Source organism: Fulmarus glacialis, unplaced genomic scaffold, assembly GCF_000690835.1.
Source record: "Fulmarus glacialis isolate BGI_N327 unplaced genomic scaffold, ASM69083v1 scaffold28876, whole genome shotgun sequence".
NCBI classification, from domain to species: Eukaryota; Metazoa; Chordata; class Aves; order Procellariiformes; family Procellariidae; genus Fulmarus; species Fulmarus glacialis.
The window spans coordinates 5,223-17,460 of NW_009219199.1; the positions used below are offsets into that span (position 1 = coordinate 5,223).

Here is a 12,238-nt window from a genome sequence, read left to right on the forward strand (position 1 = left end):
GCAGTAGCACATGTTCTGAGTCACTGGCACTCAGGTGAGAGAGGAATTGAACACACTCAAGGAAACGGACCCTAAAGACAACTCAGACTTGCCATCCAGATGTGCTTATGTGTCTTCTACTCCACCAGGCAACCTTGGAAACCTTGGGGATCTGGTAAATAGTCTAAGACTTGACTTTTTGCCTTTATCCTCGACATAAATATCCCCCCTTTTACAGTGCTTTGTAATAGCCTTGCTTGAAGTGTATTAACCCTTGGGACATAAGGAGGGAAGCAATGTGTCCAGTGACAAGCAACAGCCTGGGAGCAAGGGCAGGAAGGGACACCCATCCCACCCCAGCAATGTACCCAACACCCTCATCACCTCCCAGACTTCCTATACCATCACCGGGCACTTCACATCACGTCCCAAAAAACAGGCGAGCTAACCACGGCCTGAGGATGCCACAACACACAGGATCAGCAGCTTGGACCAGAGTCAAGATTTTCTGCAGCAGCTGTGACTTCAGACACCCAACGTGCGAGGGGTCTGCCTTTCAGAGAACAAGTGCAAAACACATGAAGCTTGAGGCACCCTCACTCAGTTACCATAGACTTACTGCACCATCCCGTTCCCTGCCTTTAATAACTGCTTTATCACGGGCCACAGGAATACTGATCAACCTGCTAAACTAATATTTACAGTTTCACAACCCTCCAAGCTGTCAATCTGTTCAAAATGCATCTAAACAAGCTAACTGCTTTTCATACACACCTCTGCTTAATGCCAACTATTCCCAAAACACAGATTTCATTTGCAACCAAACACTTGAGACTGCTGGCTATTGCGCAGAGATCACCGAGCGTCACAAGGATGCACGTTGTCTCGTTAGGCTGTCATACAATCCTCATGCCATCTTAAGTCTTATTCTTAGAAACCGGGAGCAGGATCTATTTGATCTGCCTGAGCAAAAGCACTTGGAACAATCTGTGACTCCTCAATAAAAATAAAGGTAACAAATTATTTGTAATAAATTTATTTTATATGTTGATTTACAGAACTAAATTGAACATATAACAAACAGCACCAAGCCAGTGAAATTTATTCTACAAAAACAAGTTTAATACAAAAAGATGACTGCAATGCCTGACTCTTCACTTCTGGATTTGGACAGTTAAAAAAAGCTAACCCAAACCCCACAAATATTTTAAGAAGGCTTAAGAACGTAGGCACCAGTGTTTGCAAAAATTTCTACGGCAGCAGTGACGATCTTGTTACAACATTTTAGAAGAATCACTTCTAAAGAAAGCCTTCACTTTATCCCCTATATTATTAACGGTGGAAGAAGCTGGTCATTGTCTTGAAGACAGCTGTTGAGTCTCCTCATCTATTAAAATACCCTACCTTTGCAACCAAAAAGAAAATATGGGGTAAGAGTCAACTCCACACAGGATATTTCCCATTTAATGGAAAAGACCTCCCGGTGTTTTCTTCCTGGAGAAATCTGCTCTCTCCACTCATTTTGTTTGATGACCACGAGCAGGAGGTATGTAAGGAGTCTCTGCAGTCCTTCCACAGCAGCCTGTGGGGTGCATAGGTGGAAAACCCCACTAAAGCCAGCAGTGGGGTGGAGAAATGCAGACTTCATTCCGGGAGGTGAGCAGGGACTGGCACAAGGCACCCACCTTGTACGTGGCATCACCAGCCTGCAAAGCGGGGAGCAGGGCTTCGGCAGCCGTCCTAAGCCAACCCAGAGCCTGGAGAGAAAGCTCTCCGTGCACCCAGCCTCAGAGATGAATGCAAGCATTCACACTGTACCTGTGATGCTAAGGAGAACAACATCCACTGGTTACACGGCTTCAAATCAAGGCTGGCTTCTCTCTGCAGGTTTTACTAGCTTATGCCAGACACGAATTTGGCCCCTGCTGTCTCAGTGGTGAGCTGGACAGCTGTTTTACAATATTGGGAAGAGTAGATTAGCAGTATCTCTGCCTAGCCTAAACTGCCACACACTGGTGCTATTTTCTTTGAAACAAACACTTGTTTGCTGGACATTAAAAAGAAACTTAAGTAACCAAATGATTATAGATACAAAATACGATGCCTGCAGCACGAACAGAGGATTGATCGCTGCTCCTTGTACCTATTGTGAGGCTGCAGGAACACTGACTTGGCAATTCCTGTACTGACACTCCACACATGGTACATCTCTGCTCTGACACACAGCACACACATTGCAGCTGCCCAGGATAAACATGTATATTCAGCCCTAAAAGCCCTTCCAAAGCTGCTCTTTAATAGCCCATGAAGCAGTCCCTTTGGCTGTAGCCACAAGAAAGCGCTTTCTGAAGCTTCCTATATCCTTTATTTTCCACCCAAATTCCCCCCGCCCCCCAGAAATCATAAAGCACACAGACTGCAGACTTAAAAGGTGTAACAGGGTGACAACCGCTCCTCCATTCCACGCAACCCAGCCCAAAGCACCAAGGCACGTCAGACTGCCCTCCCTGTAGGACTACCTTCACCTGACTTTTCCCCCTCTCCCCCATTTTTAAAGGGTGAAGCAGACACATTTTCCTCGCTAGGAAGCAGCAAGTGCCTTCTCATCACTGTTTTTGTACTGATAAAAACAAATTCTAACAAAATGCGTCTTAACTGCCACCCTAATGTTTCCATGGGAAATGTTAATCTTCTTTAAACACATTCCCTGATGGACGTTGCCACCAGTTGGCCTTTGCAGAATTGAGGTCAAATTTTAAACACCTAAGCTTTGTCAGAGAGATCCTAAGTCCCTCAATATTAGGTATACTTTTTTTTTTCTTTTTATCAAGTTGTTCTAGGTTTGCTTGCCTACGGAAGCCAGATATCTGCTGGAAGGCTAACTTTGGTGCAATTCTAGCTTCCCACCAGCTCAAGTCCATCTTCTTTCCAAGCCAATATTATTGCCCTGAATTTTTGCGTATGAAGATTTTCAGAAAGAAGAGCAAACAGATACGTGCAATCCCCAACCCTAGGAGATTAGGACCGTGACCTGCTCTTTCCCACCACCAGAGAAGGGACTGTCCCCTTGCAGAGGTCCATATCAACGGTTGCTCAACTTCTGCTCCTCTTCAGTGCTCTGAATCCGACACGTAAGAAGGCTGAGTCCATCTCCACACAAGCATATCTTCTCCTGCTACTCTGTGCGACTCTGTCTGAATCCGTGACTCATTTGAAGCCAGAAAGTCCACAGCTCTCTCCCAGACCCGCTTCATCTTTTTTCTGCAATAAACAGCACCAAAAAGAAAATAAATTAGAATCATATCCTCATCTTGCTTTCCTGCTTACAGAAATCGTGGCTGCTGATCAAGCTACTGCTAGCTGCCTCCTGTTCCCTGTGCAGACAGTAAAGGAGACTAAACCAGAATTCTGGTTTAGAAGCGATTTCAGGCCAGGACATGAAAACACACGTCCTGCCTTGGGGGGTAAGACGAGACCCTCTCTCAGTACCAGTAATTGATGACTGCCCTGAATTTCAAGCTCAATTTGTATTGCAAAGGGACGTGATTAGCAAATTGCCCTCAACCCTTCCTGCATGCAGAGAGATCTCAGACCAGGGCGGACAAACTGAAGTTGACCCCAGTTTTGAATCAGCGTCTAGTAATTCTGGGCACCACACACACGGAGATTGGTTCAAACAGCTGAAATAATTCCTTTTCCTACTAGCGGTATCGTGACTGATAAAGGGTGAGAATGTTTAAGACTTCGCAGCACACACAGCATTCTGTGCCGTTAGAGAACAAAGTAGCTCCATTTAACCAAAACTCAAGAAACATTCCTGCAGAGATGAGCAAGTGGCATGTAAACCACTGAGAACCAGGCTGCAGCCCTCTGGCCCCACCGCCATGGAGCAACTACCTCAACCACAATTCATTTTTGAAAAAGCACCAAGTCCAGCCATCTCACTATATCTCCCTTTCAAAGCTACCCAACTCGAACTGGTAACTTTTCAGGCGGCAACATACACAACCACTTCAGAAGAGCCCAGTACCCTATTCAACTCATGGTGGGAAGGTTTGTTCTGAAAAGCACAGCACCTGTCTGGAGAATAAGGTACGAAGGCTGAGAAAGAGGATAGCATCCTACACACATTAGATGAAGCAGAGAAAAATCAGATGCTCCATACCCAAGCAAAACAAAATCCAATTACTGTTTGATAGAACAATGACAATACACCTGTGTGACCACACAAAATATCAGCCCAAGGACTGTCACTTTAATCTGCAGCAGGTTAAGACATAGCCTGAATTATGTCAGAATCCTTTATAAACTGAAAGGCCAGACAGACTCTTCTTGCAGTCCAGCTTCCCATCAATTGTCTGCTCATGGTCCGTTGCCCCGTAACTGCCGTTTTTAGCTGAGCTGAATAACATCATGCTGACAGCCCTCCTTAATGAATAAAACTCAGCTCACCTGCTTTGAGGAGGGATGAGGCTGTCCCGAACATGGAAAATGCCGACATAGGGGTAACGTTCCAAATTCCGTTCCCATTCCTTATAGTGATCCTGGACAACAGCTGGAAAGAAGGACGACAAAATGGTGAGAGACTTCAATATTGCAGAGAAGAACAGGGCTACTTGCATTTACACAACTATTGGATTCTACCTATGATCTTCTTCACCATTTCATACATGGCTTGTTCCTCCTCCTCCATCTTCCGCCAGCGATACCTAAGGAAGATCAGGATCCCCCAAAGAGTTATCAGACCTAGAAGAATAAAAACAAACGGAATTCAATAACTGACAGATGTGTACTTGCTGGATGCTAGCAGTTTTACTTCTGACACTGCCTCTCCCCAGAAGCAGCTTTTACTCCCTGCTACCCAGAGCTGCTTGGAACTGAATCCAATTAATTCATTTTGTTCACCAGTGCAGCTGCACCCCACAAAAACCTTGGTACTGACAACACCTGCAGCACAAGACCATGCATGCATGTGGGAAGAGGTGGTCGGGAAGCCTTCTTCCCCCACACCAGAAACCTCAGTACAACCACAGGGCTTCAATTCTCCAAGTCCCAGAGCTATCTCTTTGCTAGAGGCCTCCCCCATAATAATCACTTAGGAAGACTGTCAAGCTCCACTGCTCCAAAGATAGCTGCTTGATAAGGAAATAAAGCCTGGGGCTCCAGCGCCAGCCCGAATTTCAGGAGATCTATATTGAAGGTTTAGCACTGACAAATGCCCCCGTTGTGACACGAGCTAACTTTAGTATCTCAGTCTCTACAATAAACAAAACTACCCCCTTTCACCCCCACCTTGTCTGGCTAGATTATAAACTCTTATAGTCAACACTCATCTCTCGTTATCACCTCGCTCAGTAAGACCTCTGTCTTAGCTGGGGCATGACAGACTATTCCAATAAAATCTCTAACACTGAAATGCTACAAGTCATTATTAAAGAGGCTAGAAGACTTCGCAGCTTAGTGCAAGAAAAGAAAGAAAAAACGCATCTTTTAGGTAGGTTAACATACTTATTTTGCAGACCATAGTAATGAGTACTTGAGGAATACCCAGATAGCTAATCAGCTTGCTGATTTAAAGTAAGTGTTAAGCACTCACAGCACAAGAGCAGGTCTACAGGTCTCCCTCTGCTGCCAGAACAAAGGTTAATTAGAAATTAATGCATCAGCAGATTTATTTCACCTCTGTTAGTAATTTCATATGGCTGGGAAAACGTGCGTGCGCACAGGTTCATCTCTACAGCTAGCAAGGGGACATGTTGATTACTAACACCAACTACTTACTCCAGAAAAACAGGAAAAGGTTCATAATGGCAGTGACCACTGCCCGACGGAAACGGCAGCCGAGCCCCATCTGAGGATAGGCCGATTCGAGACAGAACACTTCCTCCACTTTGGTAACTGGCTCCGAAAGGTCTCTGCCTTTCAACCTGATGGGAAAAGGCAGAAAATCTTCACAGAAGAGAGCAGACACTTCAATTGCAGTCTTTAATCAAGACACAGAGAACACAGACTACAGATGCAGTAACTCGTTCCATATACCACACAGAAAATACATCAACATCCTTGCAGCTCCTCTTTCCAGAACATTTTGGGACTGGCTGCTTAGCAAGGAATGGATATGGCTTTAGAAAAGGCAGCAGGGCTGGAACTCCCACTGGTAAACTGAAGTCTCCCTCTGCAGACTCTTTGACAGCACCTCTCAGCGTGCAGAAGATTAAACTTTAAATTGGATTCCCACCTCCCAGCACAGAGAAATGGAAATGTTTACTGAGTCACTCATCAGCAATTGCAGAGAGAGCAGTTGAGGGAGACTGCAAATGTCCGTGGAGGTTGCGCTGTTTTCCTCAGTACAGATGAGCGTAAACAGTTTAGCTAGAAAAGTGACAAAGCATCAACTGTATCTGCAGTGAGAAACAGACACACCCTCGGAAAGCATTCATGGCAAAATCGATAACACATCCTCCTGCAAAATCACTTCTACACACCTGCTGTGCTACCCGATACGCTTTTAACTCACCTCTTTATATACAGATCTACACTGATGTGGTTTCCTTCTTAGATACTCTTAGCCAACAGGCATCAAGTAATCCAAGTGAGAGCCATCAGATTCAGAGGAATTGGACTAAAAGGGGGTTTTATTTTTTTAAGCTACAAATTCATTCTAGGTTTGCAATGAATAACCTATTAGACAAAGACATTTTCTCAATTTACTAGTGCACAGCTCACAAACTGCTGACAGCTTGTATTTGGTTACTGGATTCTACAGTAGCTGGAGACACACAGTTGTTTCTCACCCCCTTGTCTTATTTACAATCCAAATTCCATGAAAATATTTAAAATATGCAGCAGAATCACCCAATGCAGAGCTCATTTTCAGTTCTGCCTCTCAGACTAGCACCTAGAAAAATAATCTCATGTAGCGTTTGCTGAAAATGCCACCCGCAGGTTTTTAAGGATGCTGAACGCTCATTCTGCACGCTATGCAGACTTCGTGAAAGTGGATCCATTCAGCGAACAGCCGGCAGAGTTGCTAATTATGAAAATCAAAAAATGGGAGTATATTGTATCACACGGCTCCTGACATGAGCAGTGCTCCTGCATAAAAACACGAATTTGAAAACTCTGGATCCCAGCCCACCTACAAATCCAAACCTGTCACTAAGGAAACTATGTCCTGTCCTGGGAGTTTGCCACACACCAATAATCAAAGCAGTAGACACTGTCTGATCCTTAGATCACAGCAGCAGCTGCAGGAATTTTTTAGAGAAAATCAAGCAGTGGGAATTCATACAAGCTTATGCCCACCAACTCCAGCGTTACTACTGTTACAATTCATTTAATCAGGGACACATTTAGCAATGTTAAAATGCAAACAAATGTTAGACTTCAGAGTTAACACAGACTGGAAGCAGCCCACACTTCCCAGAGGAAGATAATAATGTCTGCGGACTCTGGATAACAGTCTTTCATTAGGTTATGGCCTGAATGATGTACTTTTTACCTGAAAAAACCCTAGTATTTCTGCCATTTCTCATGTACTGAAGAGACTGCTCCCAAGAAACCCAAGAGAAAAAAGGCCCACCAATGACCAACCAACACCCTATATAGTCAGTCAGGCCATCCATTTTAGTATGTACTGTGTGTTCTGCCAAAAAGACAACAGACACTGAAGAAAAGACACCATTCAATAATCCATTTTCCTCTCCTCTTCATTGGGACTTGCTCCAAAGGATCCCAAAGCACGGGTGATGTTACCTACTGAAGAGAGTGCTTTGCTGTCCAAGAAACCTTTTGGTCAAAGGACGCAGCTCCATGCACTATTGAAGCTCTGTCTACAATAACTGTACTGAAGAAAAGGTATCTTGGGAAAAGTGAGTATATGGGCAAGTTTAACAAGAGTACAGCAGTCGCAGAACTGTGGGCAGGACACCAGGACCACCACTTCTAAACCTTGCAGGAAGCACAACATAACTCGATAGCCATAAGCAGCCCTGACCTCAGATTTACATCTCATCTGCAAGACAGTGCGTTCATGAACGCAATGTCCCCCAGCGCAAAGGCTGGGAAACAGACTCCCAAGGAATGAGCTCAGTTACCAATTTTTGCTGCAGGGCTGTACTTGTCATTTGGAAGCTTGCCCAGCAAGCACTGACAAAGCCAATCCCGGATTATCTTCCGAAATCTAACGAGGTACGGGAGCTTTTAGGGCACACCACAGAGGATGTCAAATTACATATCAGCCAACAACGAGAAACATAACTTTGACACAGTGGGCTTCCACTTACCATATTCCTAAATCCTTGTTACTGTTTAGTATCCAGTGCAAGGCAGCTTCAAACTTCTGTGGGGAACTACCGGTTATATTCTGTTCAAAAGAATCCATAAGAAGATTAGTTCTCCATTCATTTAAGATAACATTCATTTAAAATAACATTATTTCATTACAGTAGTGGGAGAATTCATTCTATACGGTCTGTCCCTAGGTTAATTCTAATCATAATTCTGCAAACTGGAGGAAGGAGAACTAAATCTGAAGGTCTGTCTGGACTAAAGTCTTCTGACTATGGTAGATGATGCATGAAGCACTCTGTAAAATAACACTATCCCAGACTGTTAAGACTAACCACTAAATACAACATAATCTTACTGACAGTTTACCATGAAAGAAATGGAATGCTAGATCAAAGCACTCTGTCTTCTGACACTTTGGGGTATAGAAAAATCCTTCTTCTGCCCAGCCCTCAATCCGGGGAAATTTCTGGTTTCAGAAGACTGATGACTGTGGTGAAACAACAAACCATTAAGTTAGATTTACAGGGGCTGAATCAGAGATGTAGGAGATTACTTTCAAAAGAACTGCTGAGAACAGGACTGGCCAAAGGGGAAGCTAGAAATATGGGAAAGAATCAAAACAGGATGAGGAAGTAAAACAGATGGTGAATTGCTTTAGTATCTATTATTTATTGCTTTATAAGAGACTAAGCACTACGTTATAACAATAGCTGTTCACAGCCTACTCACCACCACGTGATCCTTCGCTTCACTAACCCAAATGCATTTGCTTTTTAGATTCTCAGGGTTTCCGCATTCAAAATTACCTGGTAAAAAAAAGTCAAATAGAAATAACGTTTTGAAAAAAAGCCCTCAAACAATTCAGAAATACACTGAACTGCCTGGAAGCACTATCCTTTAAAATCGGCTATAGCTCTGGGCAAAATGATTACAAGGTAAGATTTATACTGCAGGCAGGTAAGATTATGACTATTAATAAAATGCTCAGCGACTGCATATAGGTTGGATAAGGGCAATCAAACCTCATGCTTCAGTGTGTGAGCTACTCCACACAGAATGAGGGGAAAAAAATACTGTTTCTCCCTCTTGCAGAGTACATAACCACCTCTCTGACATAATGCCCTGCAGAGGGGCTCCTTCCATCAGGTATCAAAGACTGTGGTGTTGGAGTTAATGATCAGCATTCAAAATGCTTCTAAGGAGCCTAAATCACAGCTCTACCTTTTAGCCAGGCAGAGAAATGCTGGCGAGGAACTAAATCTTCTAAATCTTGTTTCACAAAGTTGACTAAACAAATGTGCTGAGAGACTATGTAAAACTGGTGGAAATTCTGCAGGTGCTGAAGTCTGATTTGAAAAGATTTAGAAATTCTGTGAAGCTTAAGTACCTAAAGGCGTCAGCCTTGTTGAGGTCTGAAATCTAGAAAATGGAACTGAAGCACTTTTACTGATTAATACTGTTATACATCTTGCTGAACAAGTTTCTACTCACCCACTGAATTTCTAGCAGCCTTCTCCGTCACAAAATACTAGTTATGAACCAGATTTGCTCATACACAGTAGAAACTGGCTGAACTACTGTGCTCGGTTAGCTCCTCAGCTGAGAGACTGTTTTACTCTGTACTGAGAAAAAATTGAGGCACTCGCATAATCACCTGCCACATTTCAGCAGAGAGCTGGCAATTTCTTAAGTCGCTTTAACTTTATTTGTAAGAACACATCAGCTTACACTTACTGGCTCTGAGTGTCTTGAAGACAATTTCAAGATGCTGGTAGAAAAGAACCATAAAACTGAGTATTTCTACCTCATATTCCCAATATATCAAGTGCAAATAAGGACCACTCCGCACGAGCACAGTGATATGAGTGCACTACCTGAGCGCTATTCAGAATAAACACATCTTTTTCTACTTTTCTATTACCTGACTTTCTCAGAGCTCTTCAAATGGAACTGACTGTTCCATAAACCCCTCTCTTCAAACTGAGGTTAAAAATGTCCAGACAGCTGTGAGAGGCAGTTTGCTGAATGCTCCTAAGTGTTTTATAATGACAATTGGAACTTACCAGCTTGTATGGACAAGTAGTTGTACAACTCGTGCAGCACGTTCATTATTATGTCCCTCTGTTTAGCTTGACAGAACTGAAAATCAGAAACAGGTAACAAACATGAATAGACCGGCAGCAACAGGACAGTGGTCAGACTAGCTAAAAATACCAAATCAAAATACCAGCAGTGGGGTTTGGCTCAGTCATGCACCACTAGTTCAAATTAAACACAACTGCAGCAAAGATCTATAGTTTCTGAATCAAAAGCGAGCTAGCACACTCTCTGAAAATGCCACTGACTCCCCCCAGCCCACAGCCCAGACAGCACCACTGGACAGCCCATCTGACCGGCCAGAGATGGATTCTTTGCCTCCAGAACATCACAGGAGACTAACCATAACTCTCAATCCAATACGAAATTTTCCTCTCTCCTAATAATACATTACAATAAAAGAAAAGGGGCTGTACAAACACTTTATGATGGAGTTCAGGGAATTAGTTGGATTAAATCTTGCATTGTTAAAGCTGAACACAGCTTTATTGCCAACCAATATCGCTTCTGTTACAACTATTAAAGAAACTGATTCACATAACTGGGAATGTAAATTTTTATCTTTCGGAGTCTCATATAGAGTCCTAATTTAATCTGGCCCATTAATTCCAACTCATCAAGTCACAATTTTTCTGTAAAACGATAGAACTAATAATTTTACAGTGATACTGATATTGGTGGAAGCTACCTAGAATAATTACTCTTCTGTGAGAATCCCCTATACTTGAACATAAATAAATATATGCTTACATCATCCGTTCTTTTGTCACAATCCACAGGCAAGAGATTAACTACGAGAGAAAAGGGGAGGGCAAGTTAGCTGGCTGCAAAACAAAAGCTTTGATCAAGAAAGTAATTATCTTTTTAAAAGAAGGCTCTACTTTAAAGCCTGATTCTGCCATTCTTAATCTCACTCTACACAGTACCTTGCTATGCAAATAGCGCATTCAAAGCGCTGCTTTGGTAGGCAGCACTGAAAGCAAAACAAATAAAACGGGTGCAAATGATGAACCCTGTTCAGCTGGAAAGTAAAAACTAGGGTCTGAATGTTTTCACAGCTCCTGTTTCAGTAGATGTTTCACGCTCCTTTACTGCCCACTGCTTTGCACTGATCTTTTACAATCTAGTAATGCCATTCGCTGCACGCCATGGTCACCTGAAATATCATGGTGGTAACAGGGATTTAAATCAAGCCTCCTCAAGGCAAAAGCAGAGGATTTATTTTAGTTGGAGCTGTTAGCTCTGCAGATTATGGCCTCTGGTTTAACAGCTCCCTCCCGCCCTGACAACTGGATATACACCGGCCACCGGTCCAACATGCAGTACTTTCTAGCAATATTAACTACCTGAGAATTTCAAGTATTTGCAGCTGTGCTGCAAGATTTCTTGCTTCAAAATACCATTGGATTCAAAATATCTAACAAAGTTGTAAAGGGTGCATCAGAAATTCAATGACATTGGACAGTTTTATTCTGACTTTGAGAAAGCAGGAAACAGCTTTCCCAGAAGTGCACAAACACCTACAGGCACAGTGTGCCAAGTTTCAGGACTCGCACCTTCCCAACCACACCCCAACCCCCTTCTTCTTTCAGTTCAAAGCCATCAAATGACAATATTTCCATCTGCTCTAGCTAGGGAACTCTGCTTTAAAAACCGTATGACGGCGAAGCCCCTTTTCATTTCTCATTGAAGCTCTGCCACGCTTGAAGTGCCGAAGTACCAATTCAACCGCTGCACTTCTCACGTGGCCAGGATAAAGGCCACAAAGGCCGTGCTTTGCAGAGGCTAACATTAAAACACATAATGGGCAATTACACAGACATTATGTTACACAATGGACAATCATAAAATACATCCTTGGCCTAGCAGG

General features: G+C 43.2%; 1 protein-coding gene across 1 annotated transcript in view; it reads right to left on the reverse strand.

Annotated features, from left to right (window-relative positions):
* Positions 1–2,938: 2,938 nt before the first annotated feature.
* The window catches only part of LEMD2 (LEM domain containing 2), a gene marked incomplete at its 5' end in the record, with an annotated part of 9,700 nt that continues 400 nt past the window's right edge, over positions 2,939–12,238 (reverse strand). The window contains 8 exons of the mRNA XM_009580284.1: positions 2,939–3,240; positions 4,432–4,534; positions 4,624–4,725; positions 5,761–5,906; positions 8,265–8,344; positions 9,001–9,077; positions 10,335–10,410; positions 11,119–11,159. Coding sequence (XP_009578579.1) covers positions 3,090–3,240; positions 4,432–4,534; positions 4,624–4,725; positions 5,761–5,906; positions 8,265–8,344; positions 9,001–9,077; positions 10,335–10,410; positions 11,119–11,159 — 776 coding nt within the window. The remainder of the gene's footprint in view (positions 3,241–4,431; positions 4,535–4,623; positions 4,726–5,760; positions 5,907–8,264; positions 8,345–9,000; positions 9,078–10,334; positions 10,411–11,118; positions 11,160–12,238) is intronic.